At 43.3% G+C, this 23,907-nt stretch overlaps 1 protein-coding gene across 3 annotated transcripts in view; it reads left to right on the top strand.

Annotated features, from left to right (window-relative positions):
- The window catches only part of PTDSS1 (phosphatidylserine synthase 1), a 77,135-nt gene that overhangs the window by 11,749 nt on the left and 41,479 nt on the right, over positions 1-23,907 (top strand). For 2 of the 3 annotated variants that reach the window (XM_023517557.1, XM_003782462.3), the window contains exons 2-4: positions 1,747-1,838; positions 12,883-12,927; positions 16,356-16,480. In XM_023517557.1, the coding sequence (XP_023373325.1) occupies positions 1,747-1,838; positions 12,883-12,927; positions 16,356-16,480 (262 nt within the window). The remainder of the gene's footprint in view (positions 1-1,746; positions 1,839-12,882; positions 12,928-16,355; positions 16,481-23,907) is intronic. The other variant, XM_023517560.1, reaches the window with a different exon arrangement.

Raw genomic sequence — 23,907 nt, 5'->3', positions numbered from 1 at the left:
CAGCCATTTTTTGGTAAAGGTGGTGTTCCTGGAAATGGGATGTGGGCCTTCCCTACAGGTGCCCTAGTAATGATCAGGTTTGTAACCTCTGGACAGATACTCAGCTGTTAGGGCATCTGTTAAAATTAAGTTGCACTTCCTTGGAAGATGAAGCTTGTGTGATTCTATAGTTTGGTCTTATAATCAGGTCTATGAAGTTACAGAATTAGTTTGTTAGTGCTATTTGGCCATACAATGATCGAAGGAACATCTCTCTCTTGTTTCAGAGCATATATTTCATCCTGTCATATGTCTAGAAATTACTTAGTTGAGGGCAGAAAACTTAGCAACGTAAACAGAAGTTGAGATCTAAACTAACTTCTGGTTTAAACAAACACTCTAGGACTTAGTTTTTTACTTAGTAATTCATTATTTTTTCATTTCACACCCCTTCATGCATTTTGATCCTTGAGATTGTTTCTCTGTGTAAATTTGGTTTTCTTCTAGGATTCTTTCTTCCCTCTTTTTCTTCAGTGGTGCTTAATCTCAATTTCATATTTGTCTTTTGAAATCTCTTTCACTCGAGCCCTTTCTTTGCCAGATAAACTCGACTTCTCTTATCATTTTCAAATGTATTGCCACTAATCTCATTGTCTCTGACATACCGGCTTCCACTTTGTTCCATATCATATTTTCTGCCTACTCATGCTGCATTTTTAAAAAACTGACACATTGAACTTCCCTCTCCTATGACTCTCTATAATTATCAATAATTCAGAAAATCTTCTCCTTATCGTCTTACATTTCTGTTTTCCCTCTTTTGTTTGCTTCTCTTGAGCTCTGAATGTGTTAACTAGACTCTTCTTTTTTATACAGACTGTCAAAACACGGTTCTTTTCCAGTATCAATGTTAAGAAAACTCCTATGTGGGAAATTTTACTTGGTTTTACACAATAAATTTCCTCCCTGATAATAACCAGTTTATAAATATCTATTGAGTGCCTCCTCTATGCTGGGCTCTGAGAAGAAAAGTGAATTCCCTATTTCAAAAGTTTATTTTCTTCAGAGAAGACAGATAACATGTAAACTAACAAATGTAGTCATGTCAGTCCCGAGGGTTATGGAGGAGATAAATGGCCAGGCATGAGAGGAACTCTTCTTTACAGTTCTGATATTATCAGTAGTCTGATACTACTCTAGTATTTGTTTTTTAGTTTTTTAAAACTATTTTTTTTTCTGGTACTTTCTCCGTACCCATCATCCCCCTCATGTACCCCTTTGATGGCCAATTGTGCATTAAAAATCAATTATGTAATCTGATTGCATTGCCTTCTTCCTTATAATCTTATGCAATTGTTTTGATTCCTGAAAAATTTCTTTGCTACATTCTGTACCTTGAAGGTCATCTTTAGTTATTCTTAAAACCAAAATGCTTTTATCTAAAATAAACCCTACCTTTTGACATCCAGGTTTGTTTTGGTGGTTTTTAAAGAACAGTGATTCTGAGTAGAACATGTGTGGGTGTGTAAGGTTGCCGGTTGTCTTTCTTACGACAACCAGACTTTAGTATGAGAGGTATGATTTTAGGAAATGACAGCTGATAGTGAGTAGTGTGTGTAATTCTGCTTAGCAAAATAAGACTAGCAGTCCCCAGTTTTCAGAACTGAACGTGCAACTCTTAGTCCTGCTAGGTTTTTGATTTAAAGTCCTGCTAGGTTTTTGATTTAAATCTGAAAGTGAATGCTCAGTGGTGTTTTCTATTTTCAGGGATGACTCTGTTCCAGAAGACAACATCTGGAGGGGCGTCCTCTCTGTCGTTTTCTTCTTTCTTATCATCAGTGTGTTAGCTTTCCCCAACGGTAAGTAATGTAATGCGTTACCACATTTTCCTGCGTGTTGTTCTCTTCTGGGTTTTTCTGATGTGCAAGTCATCTAGAAGATGAAGCTAGAAGATAGAGTAGAGAATAATCTGGTGGTTGGGTCACGGCTCTGGAGGCAGACTGTGCATTGTGCCCCTTCTTAGCCCAAGGCCTTAAGATGCCTGCTAGTCACTAAAAGTGCTTCCCTTTCCTTCTGAAAATGGAGATAATGGGGAGGTGCTGTTATGAGAGTTAACTAAATTAATTATCAGTGAGTCATAAAGTATTGAGTTCTGCTGAGTTACTCCTTTTTGCTACGGATAGGGTCAATGCTGTAATGAGTGCTACTTAAACAAATTTTCCTCCCAAATGATCTTTTACTCCGTAAATATTGCATTTGATTACACATTTGGGGGATGAATTTTCATTAGCAGGAAATAATGACAATCGTTACCGTGCATTTTATCCCCCATCATGATTATAGAGTGAGTGAGGCAAAACCTTTGCTTAAGACACAAGTTTGCCCACAATTCATCCCTTTCCTTTGAAACTGAATTATCCATTAAAAATTGAATTTTTCTTTTTTTGAGACAGTATCTTGCTTTGTTACTCATGCTAGAGTACAGTGGCATCATCATAGCTCCCTGCAACCTCAAACTCCTGAGCTCCAGCGATGTTCCCACCTCAGGCTCCTGAGTAGCTGGGAGGATAGGTGTGCTACCACACCTGGCTAGTTGATTTATTTTCTCTTAGTTCCTTGCAGTACCTTTTCTCTAGACCAGTGGTTCTCAACCTGTGGGTCACGACTCCTTTGGGGGTTGAACAACCCTTTCACAGGAGTCGTCTAAGACCATCTTGCATATCAGAAATTTACATTACGATTCATAACAGTAGCAAAATTACAGTTATGAAGTAGCAATGAAAATCATTTTATGGTTGGGGGTCACCACAACGTGAGGAACTGTATCAAAGGGTCGCAGCATTAGGAAGGTTGAGAACCACTGCTCTAGACCATTCTGTTTGTTCTCCGTAACCATTTCTAAATGCTCACTCTTAGATCCTGTTTCTTTTACACCTATTATATTTTGAATCTATTTACAGTCTTTTGTATGGGTCACATGCCATAGTCCCTACTCAGGTTTTCAATATCAGGCTTTAAGATGTGTCTCCTCTCTGTCGGTCTATGCTGTTTAGCAGATTGTCACATGTAATATGAGAAGCTCATCATGAGTGCTACGGATGCTACCTGGAAATGTTCCATGGCAAGGCTCTCAGGCGTCCCAAGATGGCGGCAGTGTAATCGTGTTCTGTTTTTTTGCTTCTCTTATGTAGCACTGTGTTTGCAAGAACAAAGTGGTTTTAGTATATAGCACAGTGCTCAATTATTAATAATTGAGCCAGTGAAACCGTGACTCTGAATCCCTCAAAGAATGAATTGTTTTAGATAGCCAAGTTATTTGGAAGCTGAGTTTAGCTCTCCAACTATTCAAGCTTTTAAATCCAAAAAATTTTTAGTGAAAGCCTATCAATATTTGAAAACCTGCATACTTTATGCAGATAATGACAGAGAGACTTCAGCTTTGCCGTGAGGATTGATGGTTCTGATAGTGCACAATTATTGGAATGTAAAGACAAGTGGTATATTACTTGGATAGATGATAGAATGGAGGGGTATTGTCTCTGCTGTATAGAATTTGCTAAGACAAGTCCCCAGTGTCAAACAGCTTTTTGGCTACTTGCCAACTTCCTTTTTCCTCTCATCTCTGACACACAATCAGAATTTTAGGTTTAAAGGAGACCGGGAGCATTAGGCAGGCTCCTCTTTTGGGGGGGTGCTGTATTATAATGTGGCATCAGTAGAACTAAGCCTTTCTGTACAAAGGTACAGGCATCAAAGGCAGCAAAATACAAGCAAAGCAAGGTGATGGTAACCTCCATCCTAGGTCAGATACCAACACAACATGGACTGCCACCTAAGCCCCCAGGGAAGATTCTGGAGCCTTGACAGACAGGAGCAGGTGACTCCCCCACCCCCAGGCATTCTACCTTCTGGCACCTGTGAGGGTCTGCCACTCACTTCCCAGTCATCAGCTGATGCCACAGCCATTGTTGGTCCGTGCCCTCTACTCCTTTTATTTTCATTTCTTCTGTCCCCTGTCCTCGCTCTTTTTTTCCCATGTCCATCAGAGCACTGTATGTGCATATGTGCTTGGGAAACTGATCAACTCATCAGGTCTCTAAGTCTTCAGCTTTTCTTGGCTATGTTATCTGTTGTTTTGTTCTCTAGGGTTACTTTTTCATGGCTTTGAAAGTTTTTCTTTTGCTCTTTTTTTTTAAAACTTGCTATTTCTGAGTCCAGATCCATTTTGGAAGTCTGAGCATCCTAAAAGATTCATCTCTCAATAGCTGAGATTTTACAGTCATCCCTTCAGTGAGTCCCTTCAGCATCCCTTCAGGAGCTGAGCATTTGGGCTGCATAAGCAGATGTTTTTCTTAAGGTCCTGAGGTGCTAAAAGGTTGGGGGATTAAATCTTTTTGACATAATGTTTTGTATGATTTCTCTTGGCTTTTCCTATGTTCCTCATTGAAGTCCTCTGATCTCCAAAGTTTACTTAACCTGCTCACTCTCTCCTTGTGGGCCTGTGCTTTTATTTTGATCTTAGAAAGAAACCCAAAGCATGTCTTGTGCTTTTCTTATCCTGGCTGTGTGGATTTTTCGATACACACAGAGGGTGCAGGACCCACAGAGCTCACGTAGCTCAGCTAACCCATGAGAAAGCTAAACCCACAGCCAGCCGCGTGCAGGGCCCCACCTCTGCATTTTCCTTCCTCAGTGCTCTCCTGGCCATCTCTCTCATTAGGTCCGCTGTGATGTGTTTTATTAATAACTTTGCTTCCTACATCATATATTTCTGTCTTCTGTTTCTCTCCCTGTTGTTAGCTTCTGGCTTCTCTTCCTTCCAGAGCAGAGTCTTAGCTGGCCTGTGCCTAGTGTGCTTTAGATCCTGCAGAAGGTGGGTGCTGGCTGAGTCCATGCTCCTGTGTTACCCAAATGTTGTTCGTGAATGGCTGAGGCTAGCACGTCGATCTGACCCTCCCTGTTTTCCATTTTCTACTCCACTCCTTCCTGACCATCCTTTCTCATCCACCCATGGATGTTCATCAGTGGGCAGAATATGCCAAGAACAGGGTTTCAGAGAGGTGTAGCAGGTACAGGAAGGAACAATGGCGGTTCCATATCCTACATAGGAGGGCTTGGGACATTAGTCAGAGAGGAGAGGACTTCGAGTCCTGTGTATACAACAAACAAACACATTGTGTTTTCCTAGTTTATTTTTGAAAGATCTGCGTATTCACACTTTGTGTACATTAGTAAAACTAACTTTTCCACATGGAAGAATGTTGTTGAATGGTTTAAAATTAGGGACAGCTTTGGCAGTAGAAGTGTGGGAGCTGCCAGGCCACAGGCAGCGTGCTCCCGAGCTGCGTGGTCTCCGTCTCAGAGCTGGGGCCCAATGCTGGGCGGCCGCTTCTCTGGGTAGAGTGTGCAGGCCTCTTCTTGCCCTAGTCTTGTCACCTTATTTTTTGTCCCCCCCACCCTTGGCACATATTCTCAAATTGTTAATGAAAATGGACTGGAGAAGCAGAGACCCAAAGTTGCCTTCTCCTTCAAAAGCAGTTTTGGGAAAGTGCCCATTGTGGCTAGCATGCCCAGAATGATTCTGTTTTGGCAACTTCAGATGCGTTTGTCCTTGACCTAGTAAAGGCTGCCCTGCACATTTGCATAGAGGCCTCCATTTGATTATGTCTACATGTCTCATCTTGTATGGGTGAGTTCATAAGTACTATCTGTGTGGTGGAATTGGTCCATTCCTGCAGGAAGTGTTTCTTCTTGTGGAGTCTAATAACAAAGGAGGCCCCTGACTTTCTCTGTAGGGTTTTATATAATAATAATCAGGATGATTTTGGCTGCAAGTAATAGAAAATCCATTTCAAAATGCCTTGAACAATAAGGAAAATGTTTATCTTCTTAGGTAACAAGACATTCTGAGATAGGGTCATTCCGGGGTTGGCTAATTCAGCAGCTGTCAGTGGTTTCGAAGGCCCACATTCCTTACCGTTCTCTGTTTTCCTATCTTCAACCTGGTGGTCCTAGTCTGTGTTCTGTTTTGATGATCTTAAAATTGCTCCCTTAGTGCCAGACATGTGATAGCAGGCACTGTCCAGCAGAAGAAGAGATCATCTCTTTTTGTGTATCTTTTATTTAAGATTGAAGAAACCTTTTCTAGAGATCACCCAGCACACTTCTCCTCCTACCTTTTTTACTGGAATTGGGCCTCATGTCTCTTGTCCATCCAGTTCTGAGCACAGGAATTTATAATACTTACTGGAATTCACAGAGTGAGCCCTTTCTTTTCTTTCTGCTGTCAACAAGAGAAATGTCTCTCATCACTTCTTTGAGGTCTTTTGATTTTCGTTCTCTCTCTTTTTTTTTTTTTTTATTTTTTTGAGACAGAGTCCCACCGTGTTGCCCTCAGCAGAGTGCCGTGGCACCACCGCCCACAGCAACCTCAAACTCCTGGGCCCAAGTGTTTTTCTTGCCTCAACCTCCCAAGCAGCTGGTGCCCACCACAAAGTCCAGCTATTTTTTTTGTTGTAGTTGTCATCGTTGCCCAGCAGTCCTGGGCCAGGTCCGAACCCAGCAGCCCCTGTATATGTGGCCCATGCCCCAGCCGCCTAGCTACAGGCGCCGAGCCCTTTGATGTTCTTGATTTTCCGAGTTTATTGTTCTGTTTGTCCTCCTCATTTGACATTGTCTGGAAAAATGACAGGGGATTGGTTGACTTGCATTGGCTTAGAATTTACCCCTGAGTCCTTTGAGAGAAGAGTGGACACTCAAAACAAAATTTTGTGTGCCAGTGAACATAGTGAGCGGCAGGATTATGTTCTGGGATCCCTTCCTTCAGTCCTATGGACAGACATGGAGGGAGAAGCCCCCAGGTGAGGCCGGGGGAGGGGAGGGCTGATGTCCGCTCCATTCTGATTCTCTTCTGCTGTCTACTCCTCCATTCTCTTCTTTGTTCTCTTTTTGGCTCTCTTAAAAAATCTTTTAAAAAACGCTTCCTCCATCCCTCTATAGCACTGACACTCAAGTGTAAGTGTAATTTTAACTATACCATCATATCACTAGAGTGAAATTTAGAAACCTTTTTGAGTCTCCAGTTGGCTGTGAGATTTCTTTCAACAGGCCACCTTCTGGTGTACTCTTTCCACGTCTGAGAGTTCCCTTCGTCTTTCTCCACCTCACCCTCCCCAAGCCAGCCCAGCCGTACGCACAGCTCTGGTGCCTGAGCACAGTAGCCTCTTAGTAAATATGTTGAATTAGGCAGTGAATCCACAGGGAAAAAAGTTCAGAATGAGCCCTTTCTTTTCCTTCTGTTGTCTCCAAGAGAAATGTCTCTCAGCCCTTCTTTGAGGCCCTTTGCTTTTCTTGATTTTCCTGAGTCTGTCAGTCTGTTTGTCCTGCCTTCCCATTTGACTTCTCTCAGCACAGATAATAGTAATGGTGTCTGCTTGATATTGGAAAATGATCCAGAATGTTTACCATCTTCTGAATTAAAAAAAAAGAAAGAAAGAAAATCAGTGTGGTGGCTCACGCTGTAATCCTAGTTCTCAGGAAGGCCAAGGGGGAAGGATTGCTTGAGATCAGAGGTTGGAGACCAGCCTGAGCAAGAGTGAGATCCTGTCTCTGCTAAAAATAGAAAAATAGCCCGGTGTTGTGGTGAGCTAAGTAGTCCCAGCTATTCAGGAGGCTGAGGCAGAAGGATGGTTTGAGCCCAGGAGTTTGAGGCTGCTGTGAGCTAAACTGAGGTCACAGCACTCTAGCCTATGGAAACAGTGAGACTCTGTCTCAAAAAAAAAAAAAAAAAAAAGAAGAAAAAGTACCTTTCTCTTCTGATCTTCTATCCTCCACTACTTTTTATTATAAATTTTTTTTCTTAGGTTTGAAATTTGCTTAGAGGTTTTTTTTTTAACCTTTTCAGTTTTTTCTAGAAGAATATAAACTTTAAAGTAATAATAACTAAAGAAAGAAATGGACTAACAGGGCTTGCCAGATGGCCTCTGGCCCAAGGATACAAGTGTGTAGCTGTTGGACAGGCAATTTCTGATTTGTGTTTTAAAAGAATTATACTTCCCAAAGGTGAAGTCCCTTGAACATAATTTTTTATAGGCCTGACTATTTCTGGCAAGTCAAGCAATGAACTTGTTTTCTAATTTCTGAACAATTTTTTTTTAAATGTGAGCTCTTCTCATGAGGAAGACATTTGGCTTCTGTTTCCTTTGAAGTTAACCTTGATATTAATATCTGGTTAATATCTGAAAATTATGTATTCTTGATGGAGGGACTGATAAAGAAAATGAAACATGTAGTATTTAAATGTGCCTCTTCAGGAAGCCATGATCTAGAACAAAACTGTGTTCATTTCTGCATCACGGCCCTAAGACATGCCTCCCCCATTTCTCTAGCACAGTGGTTCTCAACCTGCCTAATGCCTCCTAATGCTGCGACCCTTTAATACAGCTCCTCACGTTGTGGTGACCCCCAACCATAAAATTATTTTCATTGCTACTACATAACTGTAATTTTGCTACTGTTATGAATCATAATGTAAATATCTGATATGCAGGATGTATTTTCATTGTTACAAAGGGGTCATGCCCCACAGGTTGAGAACTGTTGCTCTAGTGTAACCCAGAAAATGGGTAACTGAACTAAGGACCCACATTCTTCCAGGCAGCTTTTATCAAATGAGATATAAAATATAGATAAGAAGCAGAAACCACTCATGGAAGGCATACCATGAGGTTGAGTCCTTTTGATAATCTCAGAACCATAATAATGGTTAGAGTGAGAAAAGGAATCCTGCCTTTACCAGAGAAAAGAGTCTGGCAGGAAGTAAGGTTTGGGGGAGGCATTGAGATGAGGTGAGTGTTGCAGGATGGTACGGCCAGGGCTGCCATGGCAGGCAGGCAGGTAGGCAGGTGGGTGCTGTGGAAGGTGGGGCTCAGCCTCGGATATGTCCCCATCCCCAGTACACACACACACCCTTTGGATCCTCAAACGGGACTTGGCTGGAGTGGCCTGGCAAGCATAAGTATCAAGGTTTACAATCTAGAGAACTACAGCCTTGTGCTCGATTTAAAATTGAAATCATAGGGCGGCACCTATGGCTCAGTGGGTAGGGTGCCAGCCCCATATACTGAGGGTGGCAGGTTCAAACCTGGTCCCTGCCAAACTGCAACAACAACAAAAAAATATAGCTGGGCGTCGTAGCGGGCGCCTGTAGTCCCAGCTACTCAGGTGGCTGAGACAAGAGAATCACCTAAGCCCAGGAGTTGGAGGGTGCTGTGAGCTGTGACACCATGGCTACTGAGAGTGACATAGTGAGACTCTGTATCAAAAAAGAAAAAAAAAAACAAAGTTGAAATCATATTTTTAGCAATATCACCATTTCTAATGGTAAAGATGGTACTCTTAGTAATGCTACTAGAAGGTGCTTTTAAAATACTACATTTAAAAAATTCATGTTTTTTTTTTTTTTTTCAGAGGACAAGGGGCAGTTGTGACAATCCTCACACTTGGGGGTGGGAAGGCAGATTTGATAACTAGAAATAAAACCTAGATTGGGTTTTCAAGGTAGCTTTTCTCACTTTTGTAGGCAAAAGTGATTCCCCTCACCTGGGTCATGCCAGTCCGTGGCTTCCCTCTCCAAGCATCGGTTACCTGCCCTTTCCCCAATCTGCTCTTCCTCACCTAGCTTTTCCTTTCCACATTGTGCTAGACCTCTGCCATCCCTTTACCTCCTTCCGCACTTCCCAACTGTTCCTTCCCCTCACTCTCCTGGCCCTGAAACCAGTCCTGGTGCAGCCCTCAGACTCCCCCCAACTGCTCCTCCTCCTGAGCCAGCCCAGTTCTGATAGGGTTTATAGCAGAGGCACAGGTGGTCCCCATGACTCTCAGCCTGACAGGAAAATCTGACAGAGCCGAGGTGGGATCCCATGAGCTACATGACCCTGGGCAAGTTCTTCTTGCCTCAGTATTCCTATCTGTAAAGTGGGAATGATGGAGGCAGGATTATGACTGAGCCCTAAGGAGAACTGAAAGATACTGGGTGGGGTGGCTCCTTCCACAGCCCGGTGCGCAGTAAGTGCTCAGGGAAATTCTTCTGACTCCTATCATTATGATTGCTCTTGAGAATAACGTCATATATGTGACTTGAAGTGTTGCCTTGGCAAAGAATTCTACTGCAAGCCAGATAATCAGTCATAAAATTTTACAGCTAAACCTTACAAGAGGAAAACACAGAGAAAGCCTGGATCCCATATTCTATTCTGAGAGTTGACTTAATGGCATTGAAGCAATATTTGCAAAGCCAGGCAGCCACCATGATAAAGAAATCATTTATGGTAAAAAGTTCGAGAGCTATCATGTAACATCAGTAAAGAAGAGCTTTTGGGAGAAAAGATCATTTAAAAGATGACAATTTTAGCCATCAGTTTCCCAGTGACTTTTGAGGAAAGGTAACCATGTTTTATTACCTGGGAGAGTATTCTAGTTTACATGCTAAGGAAGAAGCAGCAGATTACAAAGGAATAAAGGTATTCTTTACTATCTGAGCCTTCATTATCAGAACTCAGAAATCAAACAGATTTGGATAAAATTTTCACTAAAATCCCTACGCATCTGAGTTCTCACTATGTGCTTTCAAAGACTCAGGAACCAATGTATTTGGAGAAAGCAGAACCACTCACAAACTAAACTCACCTTCCGAACTGTCATTGTCTAAACTCTGGAACTGGGCCAGATGTGGTGGCTTACACCTGGAGTCCTAGCACTCTGGGAGGCCGCGGTGGGAAGGATTGCTTAAGATCATGAGTTTGAGACCAGCCTGAGCAAAAGCCAGACCCCATCTCTACTAAAAATAGGAAAACTGAGGCACAAGGATTGCTTGAGCCTGAGTTGGAAGTTGCTGTGAGCTATGATGCCATGGTACTCTACCTAGGGCAATAGCTTGAGTCTCCGTCTCTAAAAAAAAAAAAAAAAACTCTGAAACTAAATAGATTTGGGTGATGTAGGATACTTGTAACTAATTTTCAAGTAGTTAAAATATGTTTCAATGTAATCTTTTTGAAAAGATACAGGCGATTTTTAGAAGGAATTCCAGAATAAAAATTACAATGTAAGGCTTGCCTCAGACAAGATTCAGGGTTGCAGACAACACAAATTGACTCTGCTCTTTAGATCCTGTTAATTGAAGGGCATGTGAACCAGGCTGCAGGCTGATCTTCTAGGGACAGGTGACCCCTAGAACTGGTCTAAGGAGGACACCCCAGTGAGCCCTGGCTGTCGTCTGCCCCACTGTCACTTTTGCAGTGGATTCTGATGGAACTGCCATTGCCATGATCCCTTGTGCCTCCTCGCCGTGAGAATCACCAGGAAGAGAGAGAGGAGAGGCCTGCCCACTTCCTTCTACCTTCACCAGCTCCTGAGGCCGCATCTCGCACTGGTGCAAGTGCAGACGGAAGGAAGCCTGGGCGGAAGCTCTGACACTTCCTGAAGACATGGGAGTCATAGCACTGGAAATTCTCCAAGCAGAGGAAGGCTGTTGAAAAGACCCGAGCAGCCCCAGAGTCAGTGCCCATACTTGTGGGTTGTAGGTGAACCCCCTGGGGGGGGGGTCCAGGCTCAGCTTTGTTTCTCCTCTTTCTTCTACTTTTTTAATCAAATAGAAGAGAGTATTGGTATTTCACTCACCGTGAGGATGAAGCATGTCCTGTGAAACTTTTTCAGGTGCGTGGACTCTGCGTCTGGACCTGACCTGGGTCAGAGTCAGACACCTGCTATACCCGCAGGGTCCCCACTCAGTGGTGTGCTTCCGGCCCGCCCCTCACCTGCTTGTCTTCAAAGCATTGTTCTCTCGCCTCTCTTTTTTTTTTCTTTTAAAGGCAAGCAAGAGACAAAGTTTGTTGAGGATGAGAGGGATAGGCTTACAAAGCAGGATACATTGGCCATTGACGTGAATGGACCTCCATTGCCAGGGCAAACAGGCAGAGGCCTCTCCCTCCTCTTTATTTTTAGTTAGTCTATCTCACAAACATACCTGTCTCTCACACATACACACAGGCACACACAAAGCTGGGCTGCCCGGAATCTCATTCCTTGGAGCTCCTGGGCAGCTGGGGAATATCACTTGTTAGTGTACAAAATGTATGATCTACACTCAGAGCCTCACCTGTGACCCACTCACTGTTTCCCTGGGACATTATGTTCTGATTTCTAATTACAATGTTTAAACAAAAAAACTATTGTGGAAATGGGTCCCTGTGATGACGGGTGACAGTTGTAACAATGTGGAGAAAACATTCCAACCTAGACTTTGACTTCAAAGTGTTTAAGTAACAAAAATAATAATAGTAACAGCAGGGCGGCATCTGTGGTTCAGTGGGTAGGGCACTGGCTCCATATACTGAGGGTGGTGGATTCGAACCTGGCCCCTGCCAAACTGCAACAAATAGCCAAGCGTTGTGGTGGGCACCTGTAGTCCCAGCTACTTGGAAGACTGAGGCTAGAGAATTGCTTAAGCCCAAGAGTTTGAGGCTGCTATGAGCTGTAACGCCATAGCACTCTACCGAGGTCAATATAGTGAGATTCTGCCTCAAAAAAAAAAAAAAAAGGTCAAAAAAGAAAGTACTATCAAAAAAGGCAAAAAGGTAGTCGGGCATTGTGGCGGATGCTTGTAGTCCCAGCTACTCGGGAGGCTAAGGCAAGAGAATCGCCTAAGCCCAGGAGTTGGAGGTTGCTGTGAGCTGCGATGCTACAGCACTCTACCCAGGGTGATAAAGTGAGACTCTGTCTCTGAAAAAAAAAAATAGTAACAGCAGAGAACTGTTCCGTATTGTTATCTAAGATCAGCAGCACCTTCTGTTTTCAGCCTGCTCTGAACCCAGTTCATTCTAACTTTATCATATTGTCTGTCTGCAGGTCCCTTCACTCGGCCTCATCCAGCCTTATGGCGAATGGTTTTTGGTGAGTTTCCATTATTAGACATAAAAGTTTGTTCTGCTTTTAAACTCTTTTTTTCTGCCTATCATTAATAGCACTTTTGCTTGCCATTTTACAGTTAAAACTTTATAGTTTTTTGCTTTCTGGTGTCCCTGATACAATTTTTAATTAAAATCCTTTGGCACAAAGTATTGGCAATGACTTGAATTCTCTTACCTGTGGACGGTTTCAATCCCACACTCCCCTTTCTTAAGCTGTTGTCTTAGGGTTTGAGGTAAGCAAATATCGCGTGTCTTCCTCCATGTATGTTCATGTTGCTTTTTGCAAGTGTAAGTTCAAGTGCATCCTATGAGCATGTTGGCCTTGTCAGCATCCAGGGGGAAGTGAAAGCCAGCAATTCTTCAGTGTTACAAATGAGAAACACAGAGGAGGGGCCTGACACAGAGCCCTGATTTGGACTAAGGTTTATCGATAGCATATAAATAATGGATATCTTGATTTGTAGTTCAAATAGTTAAATTACCTGAGTGAATTTATAGAAAATCTTCAAAACTTAGGATATTTGCATCATCTCGCCTAAACAAGACATCAAACAAATTATCTTAGGTTTGGAAAATGTTACCTTATACAAAAACATACATAGATTCTGAAAAATGGGGATTTTGCTAAAAGCTGCCTTTTTTTCCTTCATCCTTCAGAGTTCTTAGGTAACTCTTTATGTTTTAGGGTTTCTTGGTGAACTTTCACACAGCCCCAGTTCACTGAGTGAGCTGAGGGACAGGTGTCCCCACCAGAAGGGACCAGATAGGAACTGCCCTTCCACTCAGGAGGGAGGACAAATGTAGACAGACTGTTACACAAATCAATCATCTGAACATCTGGGCTGTCACAAAGTGTTAGGAAGCTAGCGAAAGCCAGGCAGGGTGGTAGTGCCTGGGTGTCTGGGGAGACTTGAGGGAGTGGGGCTTGTTCTGAAACGGCTAACAAAGGTTGGGGTGGAAGGATAGCCAGGCAAAAGGAAACGCTACTAAAATGGCCCCACAGTGAGAAAACGCTCTGTGTGTTCCAGGCCAGTGTGACCCGAGTGTAGTGGGCCTGGGTGAGTAGTAGCAGCCATGACACAGAGTTGGACCCAGACAGAAACACAGGGGCTGTGGGCCAGGGTAAGGAGGGGCCTAAAGACCAGCGGGATGGTTTTTCCCAAAGGAGTGACATGATTACATTTATAGTTTTTTTTTTCTTATAGTATAGCTGTGTGCATTAATGCAGTCATGGGGTGCATTGTGCTGTTTTCATATACATTTTGAAATACTCTCATCAAACTAGTTAACATAACCTTCACGTCATTTTCTTAGTTATTGAGTTAAAACATTTATAGTTTTAAAAAAATAGTCCTTGCTGGATCCCATGGAAGTTATAAGTTGGAGTTTTTCCTGTTTCAAATGATCTATTGTAGGTAATGACCCGTTTTATTTCTTGCCTTTTTTTTGGAACATGGGGGCCTTTTGATAATCTGATGAGACCTGTAGACCATCCCCGATATGTACACTCATGTACACTGTCATCGCACAATTCTGCACACAGCATCCCGCTTCACAGACCTCAGAGCCCAACTGAGGACTCCAGTTTAAGAATCCCTGTGCTGGGCAGTGCCTGTGGCTCAGTGGGTAAGGTGCCGGCCCTATATACCTAGGGTGGCAGGTTCAAACTCAGCCCTGGCCAAACTGTAACAAAAAAATAGCCGTGCGTTGTGGTGGGCACCTGTAGTCCCAGCTACCTGGGAGGCTGAGGCAAGAGAATCACTTAAGCCCAGGAGTTGGAGGTTGCTATGAGCTGTGATACCACTCTACTCAGGGTGATAAAGTGAGACTATGTTTCTAAAAAAAGAAAAAGAATCCCTATTCTACTGACTCTTTTTGTCTTACAGTAATTATTTTGTTTTATTTTATTTTTATTTTTTGAGACAGAGTCTCACTTTGTCACCTCAGTAGAGTGCTGTGGCATCATAGCTCATAGCAATCTCAAACTCTTGGGCTCGAGTGATTCTCTTGCCTCAGCCTACCGAATAGTTGGGACTACGAGGTGCCTGCCACAATACTCAGCTATTTTTAGAGACAGGGCCTTGCTCTTGCTCAGCCTGGTCTTAAACTCCTGAACTCAGGCAATCTGCCTGCCTCAGCCTCCCAAAATGCTAGGATTACAGGTGTGAGCCACTGCATCTGACTTAAAGTAATTATTTTTAAAAGATCATGCTTCTTAAAAAAGGTATTAGGGGCATTCAAGGTGAAAATTTGTAAAAACAGCTGGTGCAAAAGTATAAAGCTAAGGTGGTTCTTAAAGCAACATGCCTTAAAATGTATATTCTCTGGGCCCTGGGATGCATGGCTGAAGGTGGGCCACATCCCACCCAGGTCTCTCCTGAGCTCTGTGAGGCTTGGAGAGGGATGCTGGTTGGAAGCCCTGGCACTGTGGTACTTGTGGTGGGTTTTGTGCCAGCCACAGGCGTGCTCTCCTCTGGAGCAGCTCACTGGAAACTACTGCTGAGCCAAGCTTGGATGGGCCCCGTGAACCAAGGTCATTTGTATCACGGCATCTAAATGTCCTGCATAAACATTTTAACTCTAACCAGTTCAACAGAAAGAGAAATGACAAGCCTGTAGTGATTGGTTTTCAGATCTTTCTAAAATATATTACACAGGCTTTTGCCTTCTTAAAGTGTATTAACTTTTCTTTTTAAATTAAAACAGGGTAATTATTAGGATAGCAATTGTGATACAATACAACAATGGAATAATGTCTGCAAAAAAAAAAATGGATAATGTCTGCAAAGGCTAATCTGGAATGTCATTCTTGGATAAGTGTTCCCAGGCCACCTCTTGAACCTTACACCTGGCGTTCTAAGGTGGTCACAGATGGGATGGTCCACACCGAGCCTTGCCCTCCTCTGGTCTACTCACACGGCCTCATGATATCACCTCAGTCATCTTATTTCCCCATTTAACATGAGATTGTGTCTGAAATTTGGCCATGGCCTCTAAGCCCTGACTGTCATTTAAGGGCTACCTTCCTCTACTCCCCTCTGTGCCAGTGCCCCCACAGTGGGGTTCTAGACATTTCTCTCCAGGGACCACCTGCATGCCTTCTCTCCACTGAGTGCCACTTGTACTCCTCACGCTGCCCACACCCTCTTTAGCTGCTGGTCCTCCATGTCTCAGCCCAAGCATCGTTTTCTCCAAGAGAGTTTCACTGACCTCCTTCAGTCTGAATTAGGACTGTGTATTACATTTCCTCATCACAGGAAATAGTAGATTATAATATAATAGCAGGGGTCTCAACAGGCTGTGCTACAATATCAGCGTCTGGTCTGCGCAGCGCCATTCTAGCTAACGTGCGCCCCGTGCCTGGCAGTTGGCGTTTCTTCTAAACTTGACCGTGTTTTTCTCTCCTCTCAGGACTCAGTGTGCTCTACTTCCTGTTCCTGGTATTCCTGCTCTTCCTCAACTTTGAGCAGGTGAAATCCCTAATGTATTGGCTAGATCCAAATCTCCGATATGCCACAAGGGAAGCAGATATCATGGTACGTACTTGTGTCAGTGGGCTCTTAGAGAAATCGCTTGGGCTAGGAGGTAGCAGACTTCACACTTTAAATTGTTCCTTCTCCATATTTTCTATGTAGATACCTGAAAACCAGGTCTCTGGGCAGGTTGCTGAGTTGTCTGGTTTTCCACAGACGATTCAGGGAAATGAAATCCTGTCGTGAAGCAAGGAGGCCTGCATTATCCTCAGACGTCCTTGGGCGGGAGTCCTGCCTCTGTCACTAGTCAGTTGTAGGACTTTGGGCAAAGTTCTTGCAAGCTCGTTTTCTTTTTTGTAAAGTGAAAGTAATCATACTTATTTCGGGGATTATTCTGAACTAAACAAAGTGGTGTTGTCTACAAAGCCTGCCTGGAGCTCTGCCGCGGTGCTCTGAGCGCACCAGGCTTCAGCCCTGCGCTGTTAGCCTCACCCTCAGCACCTCTGCTTTGCGCCCTCTGACCTTGAGACCATGACCTTTCCCAGCTGCATGCCAGGAAGATGCCAATTGTAAGGATTTAGGCCATTTTGTTTATTATTTTCATTAAAATGAACTAAAAAAAATTATTCTTGGTTGAAACTACCCTGTATTTTGTTTTACTAAAGCAACTACTCGTATGGGAAAAACCAACTTTTTCTGGACACTCACAGTGAATACCTCTGTGACCAGATATGTGGGTTTTCCCACACTAGCCAGTTCTCCAACTTGGCTGACACCAGTTGAGTGTCCCCTAGTTTAATTCAAGTCTGACACTGTTTACTTGGCGTTAGCATTCCATTCCACAAGTTAAAGGCTCAGTCCCACAAGACTGCCCACATTTCAGATGTAATCCCAGTTTGCCACCTGAGCTTCTGAATCACTGACCTCAAATCAGGAATCCCAAAACACCCTCCTTGTACCCGATTATTTACTATGATGGCTCTCAGAACCGAGGGAAACACCTTTACCTGCTTACTTTGAAGGATATGATAAAGAATCTAGGTCAGTCGTTCTCCACCTTCCTAATGCCACAAACCTTTAATACAGTTCCTGTGGGTCACGACCCACAGGTTGAGAACCGCCGATCTAGGTGAACAGTCAGATAAAGAAGCACTAAGAGGCTGGGTGTGGTGACTCATGCCTGTAATCCTAGCACTCCGGGAGGCCGAGGTGGGTGGGTTATCTAAGCTTAGGAGTTTGAGACCAGCCTGAGCAAGAGCAAGCCCTGTCTCTACTAAAAATAGAAAAACTAGCCAGGCCTTGTGGCAGGTATCTGTGGTCCCAATGACTTGGGAGGCTGAGGTAAGAGAATTGTTTGAGCCCATGAGTTTAAGGTTGCTGTGAGCTATGACACCAGGGCACTCTACCAAGGGTGACAAAGTGAGCCTGGTCTCAAAGATGTCCACAAGGATCCTGACGGTAGGGGCTTCTGTCCCTATGGAATTGGGGTATGCCACCCTCCTGTCACAGTGGATGTGTTCACCCACTCAGAAGTTCTCGAAATCCCACAGTTTTGTTACTGACAGAGGCTCCATCCTACAGGTGTGATTTTTTTATCAACTTAATCTCCAGACTTATCCCTTTCCTGGAGTATGTGGGGTGGGGCTGAAAGTTCCAAGATTGTAATCCTGGCTTGATCTTTCTGGTGACCAACCCCACCCAGGAACTTATTAAGAATAAGACCTCAGCTGGGCATCATGGATCACACCTGTAATCCTAGCACTTTGGGAGGCCAAGGTGGGTGGATTGCCTGAGCTCAGGAGTTTGAGACCAGCCAGAGTAAGATTAAGAACACCATCTCTACTAAAAATAGAAAGAAAAAAAAATTAGCTGTGTGTTGTGCCTGTAGTCTGAACTACTTGAGAGGCTGAAATAAGAGGATCACTTGAGCCCAGGAGTTTGAGGTTGCTGTGAGCTATAAGGCTGTGACGCTCTACCTAGGCAACTAAGTGAGACTCAGTCTTAAAAAAAAAAATCCATCTCATTAGAGCAAAAGATGTTCTTATCATTCAGGAAATCCAAAGATACTAAGAGCTCTGTGTTAGGAGCTGGGGTCAAAGACCAAATGTTAGAACAATAGATGCACCAGCCACCCCTACTGCTCAGGAAATTACAAGGGCTTTAGGAGCTCTGTTCCAGGAATTGGGGACAAAGACCAACATATGTATTTAGTATGAACCATAATATCACAGGATTTTTTTTCTTTTTCTTAATTTCAATTTAATATGAGAGTACAAATTTTTAGATTACATTGTTCTCACTTCCAAGGTAAAGTTCAAGTTGTAGTTGAGCCCTTTCCCCAGGAGGCCTGCTGAACACCCTCACATTGTGCACATTAGGTGAGATCCCTCTCCACTCCCCCTTGCAGGACTATATTTGTGTTTTATCATTCATGTGGCCATGTAGTTGTTTATATAGTGGTTTCATATTAGTGTTGAGTACATTGGATATATTTTTTTCTATTCTTGAGGTACTTTACTAAGAAGAATGTGGTTCAGCTCCATCCAGGTAAACATAAAAGATGTAAAGTCTCCGTCTTTTCTTATGGCTGAATAGTATTCCATGGTATACCTGTGCCTCAGTTAGTTAATCCATTCATGGGTTGATGGGCATTTGGGTTGCTCCCATGACTTGGCAATTATGAACCAAGCTGCAGTAAACATTCTGGGGCAAAAGTCTTTGTGGCAAAATGATTTTCGTTCTTCTGGGTAGAATCATACTACTATAACTCTAGTAATGGAATTATAGGGTCAAATGGAAGGTCAGCATTTAGTTCTTTGAGAATTCTTCATACTTATTTCCATAAAGGTTGTATTAGTTTGCAATCCCATCAGCAGTGTAAATGCACATCATAACCACTTTGAGATATCACCTAACTCCAGTAAGATTAGCCCATATCGGCTTGGCGCCTGTGGCTCAAGCGGCTAAGGTGCCAGCCACATACACCTAAGGTGGCGGGTTCGAATCCCCAGCCCGGGCCCGCCAAACAACAATGACGGCTGCAACTAAAAAAAAAAAAAATGGCCAGGCGTTGTGGCGGGCGCCTGGGGTCCCAGCTACTTGGGAGGCTGAGGCAGGAGACTCGCTTGAGCCCAGGAGTTGGAGGTTGCTATGAGCTGTGATGCCATGGCACTCTACCCAGGGGGATAGCTTGAGGCTCCGTCTCAAAAAAAAAAAAGATTAGCCCATATCATGGAGTCTCAAATCTGCTGATACTGGCATGGAAGTGGAGAGAACACTAATATTACAGTATTTTATACTGTAATGTGTTCCTTCCTATTTTTTTTTCTTTTATGCCTAACATTTGGTACATATTGAAGAAAAACCTGGTGGTGCCCAAGAAAAGGAGAATAGGCATTTGGGCCATGGATGGGCTTACGTTGAGAAACAAAAAATAAGACAGACAAAAGGACTTAAGGAAAGGTCCATTTATTTCACCATGGTTGATATTTGTCAGACCCTTCTTGAAATGGTGTTTCTAGATTTATGTATTTATGTATTTATTTAATAGTAACAGTCTTGCTATGTTTCCCAGGCTGGCCTTGAACTCCTGAGCTCAAATGATCCTTCAGCCTTGACTTCCTTCCTCCAGTGCTGGGAATATAGGCATGAACTGCCGCACCTGGCCTAGATTTTTATCTTTAATTTTTTTAAGGGACATACCTAAAGCAAAAATAAGAATGCCAAAAGTGGCTCAGTGCCCATAGCACAGTGGTTACGGTGCCAACCACATACACCGAGGGTGGCAGGTTCCAACCCAGACTGGATCAGCTAAATAGGTCTCAGAGAGAAAAGTCTTGGGAGTTCTTACAGTAACTTACACTAAGGAAGACAATGGTAGAGGATGACTTACTAGATGATAATAATGAGAATGGTGGTTAGTGAGGATATTGGCAATGTATATGAGCCTCGTGTGTGTGCTAGGCATACATATCACCATTGCACAGTGGAGGAGATAGAAGCTCAAATGCCAGTATTTCACTGAAAGCACAAATTGATAGCTCTCTCTGTCTTCAAACCTATACTTTTCCTTTCTTCTGTGCTTTAAGTACATGGTTATAGTAGTAAGTGCCTTGATACACATAGGAGTCTTAATGGAATAGGAATTGGGGGAAACATACCCCAGATATGATATTTTTCCAGGCATCCTTCTGGGGTTTTTGAGCACCCCACCTCCCCAGGGACAGAAGCCCCTGCCCTCTGGTAGCAAAGTAAATTGGCTTGCAGGTGGCTGTGCTGGTGTGTCTCTGTCCATCCAGTTCTCAAGGCTGATGGGAGGAGGACTAGTCAACTGATGCTCTTGACATCTGGCTTCCTTTGGAATTGGACATCTCACGGACCTCTGTATATCTAAATTAGTCGAAATTGGCTTTTAAAATATGGTTTTCAAGTATTGGCTAGTTCTTTCCTGTCAAGCCAAGCCAAGCATGTGGTTGTATTCAGTTTCTAGAATTCTGGCTGGTCCTAGAATAGCCTCATCTTCGCCATCCCTCATCCCATCACTTTTTACTTCCTGAAAGTATTAATAGTCTTTCGCAATTCTAAGGACTTGTTCATTGGTGGTTCTGTTATGTAGGACAGAAGGTCTGTAATTCCTTAGTTCCCAGGGTCCCTACTCACCTGTTCCTTCCCGCTGCCACCCATTCCTAATCTGGATAGACCACAGTTATCATGCCTGGTAAAGTACATTGGAACTCAAAGGAACTCAAACTCATTTTTTCCCTGAAATTAATACTACAAACTGAACCTTGAGATCATTCAAATTCTATTAAAGGCAGTTTTTTGTGTAATTGTCTAGAATGTTTGCTGCTTTAAAAAATATTGATTGTATTCAGAAATATGTGTTCTAAGCTTCAGACAAGCCTTGAGAGCACAACTCATTTGTAAATTGGGTTGCCTCAAGCAGCAGTGTTTCCTTTATTAAATTGTAAATGCTGGCTGGGTACAGTGACTCACACCTGGAATCCTAGAACTCTGGGAGGCCGAGGCAGGTGGATCACTTGAGCCCAGGAGTTTGAGACCAGCCTGAGCAAGAGTGAGACTCTTCTCTACTAAAAATAGGAAAAAACTAGCCAGGTGTTGTGGTGGGTGTTTATAGTCCCAGCTACTTGGGAGGCTGAGGCAAGAGGATTGCGTGAGCCTAAGAGTTTGACGTTGCTGTGAGCTTTGACTCCGGGGCACTCTACCAAGGTTGACAAAGTAAGACTCTGTCTCAAAAAAAATAAATAAGTAAATAGTAAATGCTGACCAAGTTTTTTCTATGTGTCAGACACCATGCTAATGGGAGTGGGGGAAGGGTAGGCACATTCCCTTTTCTCTTAGAGCTTGGAGTTTACAAGAAAGCAAATTACACAAATAATGGCTCGGCACCTGTGGCTCAAGCAGCTAAGGCGCCAGCCACATACACCTAAGGTGGCGGGTTCGAATCCAGCCCGGACCCGCCAAACAACAATAATGGCTGCAACCAAAAAAATAGCTGGGCGTGGTGGCGGGCACCTGTGGTCTCAGCTACTTGGGAGGCTGAGGCAGGAGACTCGCTTGAGCCCAGGAGTTGGAGGTTGCTGTGAGCAGTAAAGCCATAGCACTCTACCCAGGGGAACAGCTTGAGGCTCTGTCTCAAAAAAAAAAAAAAAAAAAAAAAATTACACAAATAATTATTGGCTATCGAACCCTAAGATAATGTCAATTTCTTAAAAAGTTTATTATAGAAAATTTTAAACATATGCAAAATAGAGAATCTATAACCCCATATGTCCAATTTTGTGTCTCCTTTTACCCCACATCCTGGATTAATTTGAAACAGTTCTCAGACATTAAATCTAAAATGTATAGACTTTTTTTTTTTTTACATAACCTCTTAATAGTGAACAGTATGCAGTGTTCATATTTCTCCACTTGCCTCCTAAGTGTTTTGTACTGCTGATTTGGTCACTGTGGGATCCACATAAGGTTCACATGCTATCTTTGATGCATCTCTTAAATCTCTTTTAATCTGTAGTTCCCCCAACCCTTTCCTAAAATTTTATTTGTTAGATAAACCAGATTGACTGTTCTATAGGGTTTTTCACACCTCACTTTTGCAGCCTGCGTCTTGCAGTGTCATCACTAAGTGTGTCTCTTTGGCCCCCTGTGTTTCTTATAAACTGGAACTTAGATGGAGAAACCGGTGGGATGCTGGGTTCCAGATCACTTTTCATGGTGGTGCTACCTCATAGCTGACGTCATGCATCACAGGAGGAGGCATATAATGTCTGCTTATCTCTCTTTGTATAAGATTGAAATTCTGAGGAAGGCAATATCGATTTTAAGAGGTACCATTAATTATAGATATGACTTTTGTAAGGGAAAAAAATGAAATCGTACCTTTAAAGTACAGTACATTGCAACATATGGAAATGTTCATCCTAGTTCTAAAAATAGTGCAGTATAAAAAAGGTATGTCGTAGAATCAAGAAAGCCTAATCATTACCTGCGGTTGCAATGTGCATAAAGGAATAGGTACTATAAGAACGTATAAAAGGGACCTAACCTAACCTGGGAGATTAGAGGAGGCTTGCAGAAGAGCTTATGTTTAAGATGACAACTTGAAAATGAGTGGGAGTTGGCTGTTTTACAGGTGGAGGTGAAGCATGGATAAAGGCCCTGATGGGGCAGCAGGGAACTGGGGCCAAAGCTGAAAGATCACAGGGTTATGTGAGACCGAGAGCCATGCCTGGCGGGGGGAGGGGATGGGGGGGGGCGGGGTGCTGCCGGGCTGGGCTCACTGGGATGGGAGGTTCAGTGTTCTTCTAAGTGTAATAAAAAGCCATCCAAGGTTCATAAGCAGGGAACTACATGGTCTTTGTTGATGTTTTAAGAGTTAATCAAAACTCTCTTTTCTAGCTGAGTTTAGAAAAAAAGGTGAAAATACATTAGAACCTCTGTAAGTCGACCACTCAAGGGACTATAAAAAACTGGTGAACGAAGGTGGTCAACATGAGGAACTAGGCCTTCTATACTGTTAAGTACACGTGGTGCATGTCCGGTCCATGCAAAGTAGGTCAACTAACGAAGGTGGTCATTGTAGAGAGATAGTGAACTATGGAGAGTGTATCTCCCTGTAGAAACTAGGAGAGCAGATGGCTTTAGCCCTGGGTTCAATTAGGCAGGCTTGGCCTCTCCTGGCCCATTGGACAGCCTCAAGCTTCTTCCACAAGGCAGGGCCTGATGCACAGAAATTTCTGTGTGGATGAGGGAACAGACAAGTACCTGTGCTATCTGAGGCAAATAATTTCCAAAGGGACCAAAAAAGGTTGGAGCTCATTCTTCTTCCAAAGTTAGCAACTCCCCAGAGAAGAGTGAGAGAGTGGGCTGGAGGCCTGGAGTGTGCAGTGTAGAGATCCTGCACGGGGAGGGCGTTTTACCCACCTGCTTTCCTGCCATGCACACAGCCTGGAGTGTGCAGTGTAGAG

This window comes from Otolemur garnettii, unplaced genomic scaffold (assembly GCF_000181295.1).
Source record: "Otolemur garnettii isolate 467f Iridium unplaced genomic scaffold, OtoGar3 scaffold00004, whole genome shotgun sequence".
NCBI classification, from domain to species: domain Eukaryota; kingdom Metazoa; phylum Chordata; class Mammalia; order Primates; family Galagidae; genus Otolemur; species Otolemur garnettii.
This window is presented reverse-complemented; position numbering and strand designations above follow the sequence as displayed.